This window comes from Antrostomus carolinensis, unplaced genomic scaffold (genome assembly GCF_000700745.2).
Source record: "Antrostomus carolinensis isolate BGI_N321 unplaced genomic scaffold, ASM70074v2 scaffold44746, whole genome shotgun sequence".
Lineage (NCBI taxonomy): Eukaryota > Metazoa > Chordata > Aves > Caprimulgiformes > Caprimulgidae > Antrostomus > Antrostomus carolinensis.
Genome location: NW_010323377.1, coordinates 6969 through 9464, shown reverse-complemented (window position 1 = coordinate 9464; position 2496 = coordinate 6969). Strand labels below are relative to the sequence as shown.

General features: G+C 59.5%; 1 protein-coding gene across 1 annotated transcript in view; it reads left to right on the top strand.

The window, feature by feature from the left end:
* Nucleotides 1–577: 577 nt before the first annotated feature.
* Nucleotides 578–2496, top strand: part of LOC104526969 (coiled-coil domain-containing protein 69) — a gene marked incomplete at its 5' end in the record, with an annotated part of 4031 nt that continues 2112 nt past the window's right edge. Inside the window, 6 exons of the mRNA XM_029085597.1 lie at nt 578–647; nt 1148–1311; nt 1566–1641; nt 1759–1832; nt 2067–2168; nt 2404–2496. Coding sequence (XP_028941430.1) covers nt 578–647; nt 1148–1311; nt 1566–1641; nt 1759–1832; nt 2067–2168; nt 2404–2496 — 579 coding nt within the window. The remainder of the gene's footprint in view (nt 648–1147; nt 1312–1565; nt 1642–1758; nt 1833–2066; nt 2169–2403) is intronic.

Below are 2496 nucleotides of genomic sequence, written 5' to 3'. Positions count from 1 at the left end.
GCCCGCTGCCAGCCCTGCACGGGGTCACCATCACCTCTGATTTATGGTTATTTTTTTAGTTCTCACTCCTGCTCCGGCACGTGCTGTGTCCAAGCCCAGCTGTGTCAAACACTGTCAGAGGGGTGTGTGGGTGCTGCAGGGTGCCACGTTGGCCCTGAGCATCCCTTGGTGGTGGGGATGGGACAGGAGCAGGGTGACAAAGAAGTGCCGTAGCCAGAGCCCTGCCAAGTGCTGCCTGCTCTCCCCTACCAAATGTTTTGCTGCCAGAGCTTATTTTGCACCAGCACCATGTCAGGGGGGTTGTGAGCATTCCCCAAGGTTTTCCAGCCAGTGGCTGGCGATGCCACATGGCAAAATGTCTGGGGTGCAGGGAAACGGCACCGTGTTTGCACCCATGGGTGCTCAGGGCTGGCAGAGGGCAGGGGGTCGGGGAGGGACCTGTGCTGCTCGAGCACCCTTGTTTTGGCAGGGCTGAAGTGCACTCAGCACAGGGTGCCCAGCTGCAGGGTGTCTTCTGCCTGCAGCTACCTGCCCTCCTTTGTGTCCCCCCTGCTCCAGCCCCCTCTCTCTCTGCCAGAACCAGCTAAAAGCCCAGCAGCAGAGGGGACCAGCTTCCCAGGAGCTCACAGCCTTGAAGACAGAGAACGGTGAGAAGAAAATATGTGTCTCCCCTTCACTGCACTTTCTCAGTGTGATATTAAGAAAGCAGTAGGACAGAGACCAGGGCAGCCAGCCTGCACTGGGGCCAGGGAGGATGAGGATGATGGCTGCAGCCTCCACATGGTGCTGGTGCAGGCAAGCAGACATGATGCCATCTCAGAGACAATGGCATCCCAGAGACAGTGGCATCCCAGAGATGATGCCATCCCAGAGACGATGCCATCCCAGAGACCATGGCATCTCATCCTCTCCAACAGCTTGTCCCCAGGGCAGGAGATCTAATGAGTTGTGTCCTCTCTGAGCCTGCCAGCACCATCCCAATTAATGCTAATTTGCACCAGTGAGATGGGGGGAGGTATTTGTCCAGTGGGAAGAGGACAGGGACTGAACTCAGGCCACCACGCTGGCAGGTTGGTTGCCCAGGACATCCAGGCAGCCTGGTTATCAGGATGTGGCCAGCACAGTTTCAGCCACGTTTGCCTTGCAGCCAATGCCACCCAGTTGACGGAGGATGGGAAGGAGAAGGCAGCACTGCAAGAGGAGCGGACAGAGATCACGAGACTCCTCCAAGGCCAGGAGGAGGAGGAGGAGCAGCTGCGGGATGCCAGCCGGGCAGGCATCACGAGAATCACCCGGGACAACAACCTCCAGGTTGGCGGAGAAGGCGGGTGCAGCGGGTGGGCAGGGAGCACGTGGCCAGCCAGGACTTCCCAGGCAGCAGTCATGGACCTGGCACACGCTGGGCTGGGGTCTCCTGTTTTGGGGAGAAGGAAGGTGTTGATAAGGGGTTAGGAAGCCTGGAGCGGTGCGGGTCTGGCAATGAGTCATGGGGGATGGGGAGAGGAGCCAGAACATCCCTTATGCTGGGTCAGACACGTGGGGTTTGTCATCTCCCTGCTTCCCAGGTGGAAAAGGGAAAAGACCTGGAGCTGGAGGAGCAGTTTGATGCCCTGAGGAGAGAGCACACAGAGACCCTGCAAGGTGTGTGACGGGACAGCAGGGATCCACCTCCCTGCTCCTCATCATTGTGGGGCTCAGGTGGGGCTCACTGCCCTGGTGTCCCCACGCTGGTGACACATGGCTTGTGTTCCCCTGCAGAGCTCCAGAGAGCACATGAGCAGGAGAAGCTGATGCTGGCAGAGTCCCACCACAGGTCCCAGGCAGCCTTACAGGTACCTGCAGAGAAATCCCTGGGGAGGGGGTGCTTGTGGAGGGCTTGAGGACCATCTGCTGGGTCTGCCATGGTGCCCCAAACTCCTTGGTAGCCACCTTGGTCCCTGGTGTGCCCAGGGACCATGCAGGCTCCTCTAGCCCTGAGGTTTTCAGGGTGCCATAGCCCAGCAGTGCCCCTGCTCAGGAGGAAATCCCGGACACCTCTCATCCTGCTTCTTCCCCGGTTGTCCTAGGAAACCATCCAGGCACTGAATTCCCAGCTGAAGTCCTTCCAGGAGAGGATGAAGCGGGTGGAGGAGTCACTTTTGAGCACAGACTACAAGAAGCACATCCAGGTGCAGGGAGGGGTGTCAGGGAGGGGACCTGCCACCAGAGTGCTGGCCCAAAGCCAGGGTGCTTCTCGCCAGGGGGGGCACAGGACAACTGAAGGGGGGAACAAAGCCCTGTCCCTGGGAGGAGCCTGGGCTGTTGGGGTCCCTTGAACACAAGTGATGGGGTCATGTGGTGGGGGGGAGGGGGTGAACCCCAAGTGCCCACCCTGCTGCAGCTAAAGCACCCTCTGCCCTGCAGGAGCACGGGAGCCCCAGCCCCTTCTGGGAACAGGAGCTGGAGAGCCTACACTTTGTCATTGAGATGAAGAATGAGCACATCCACAGCATGGAC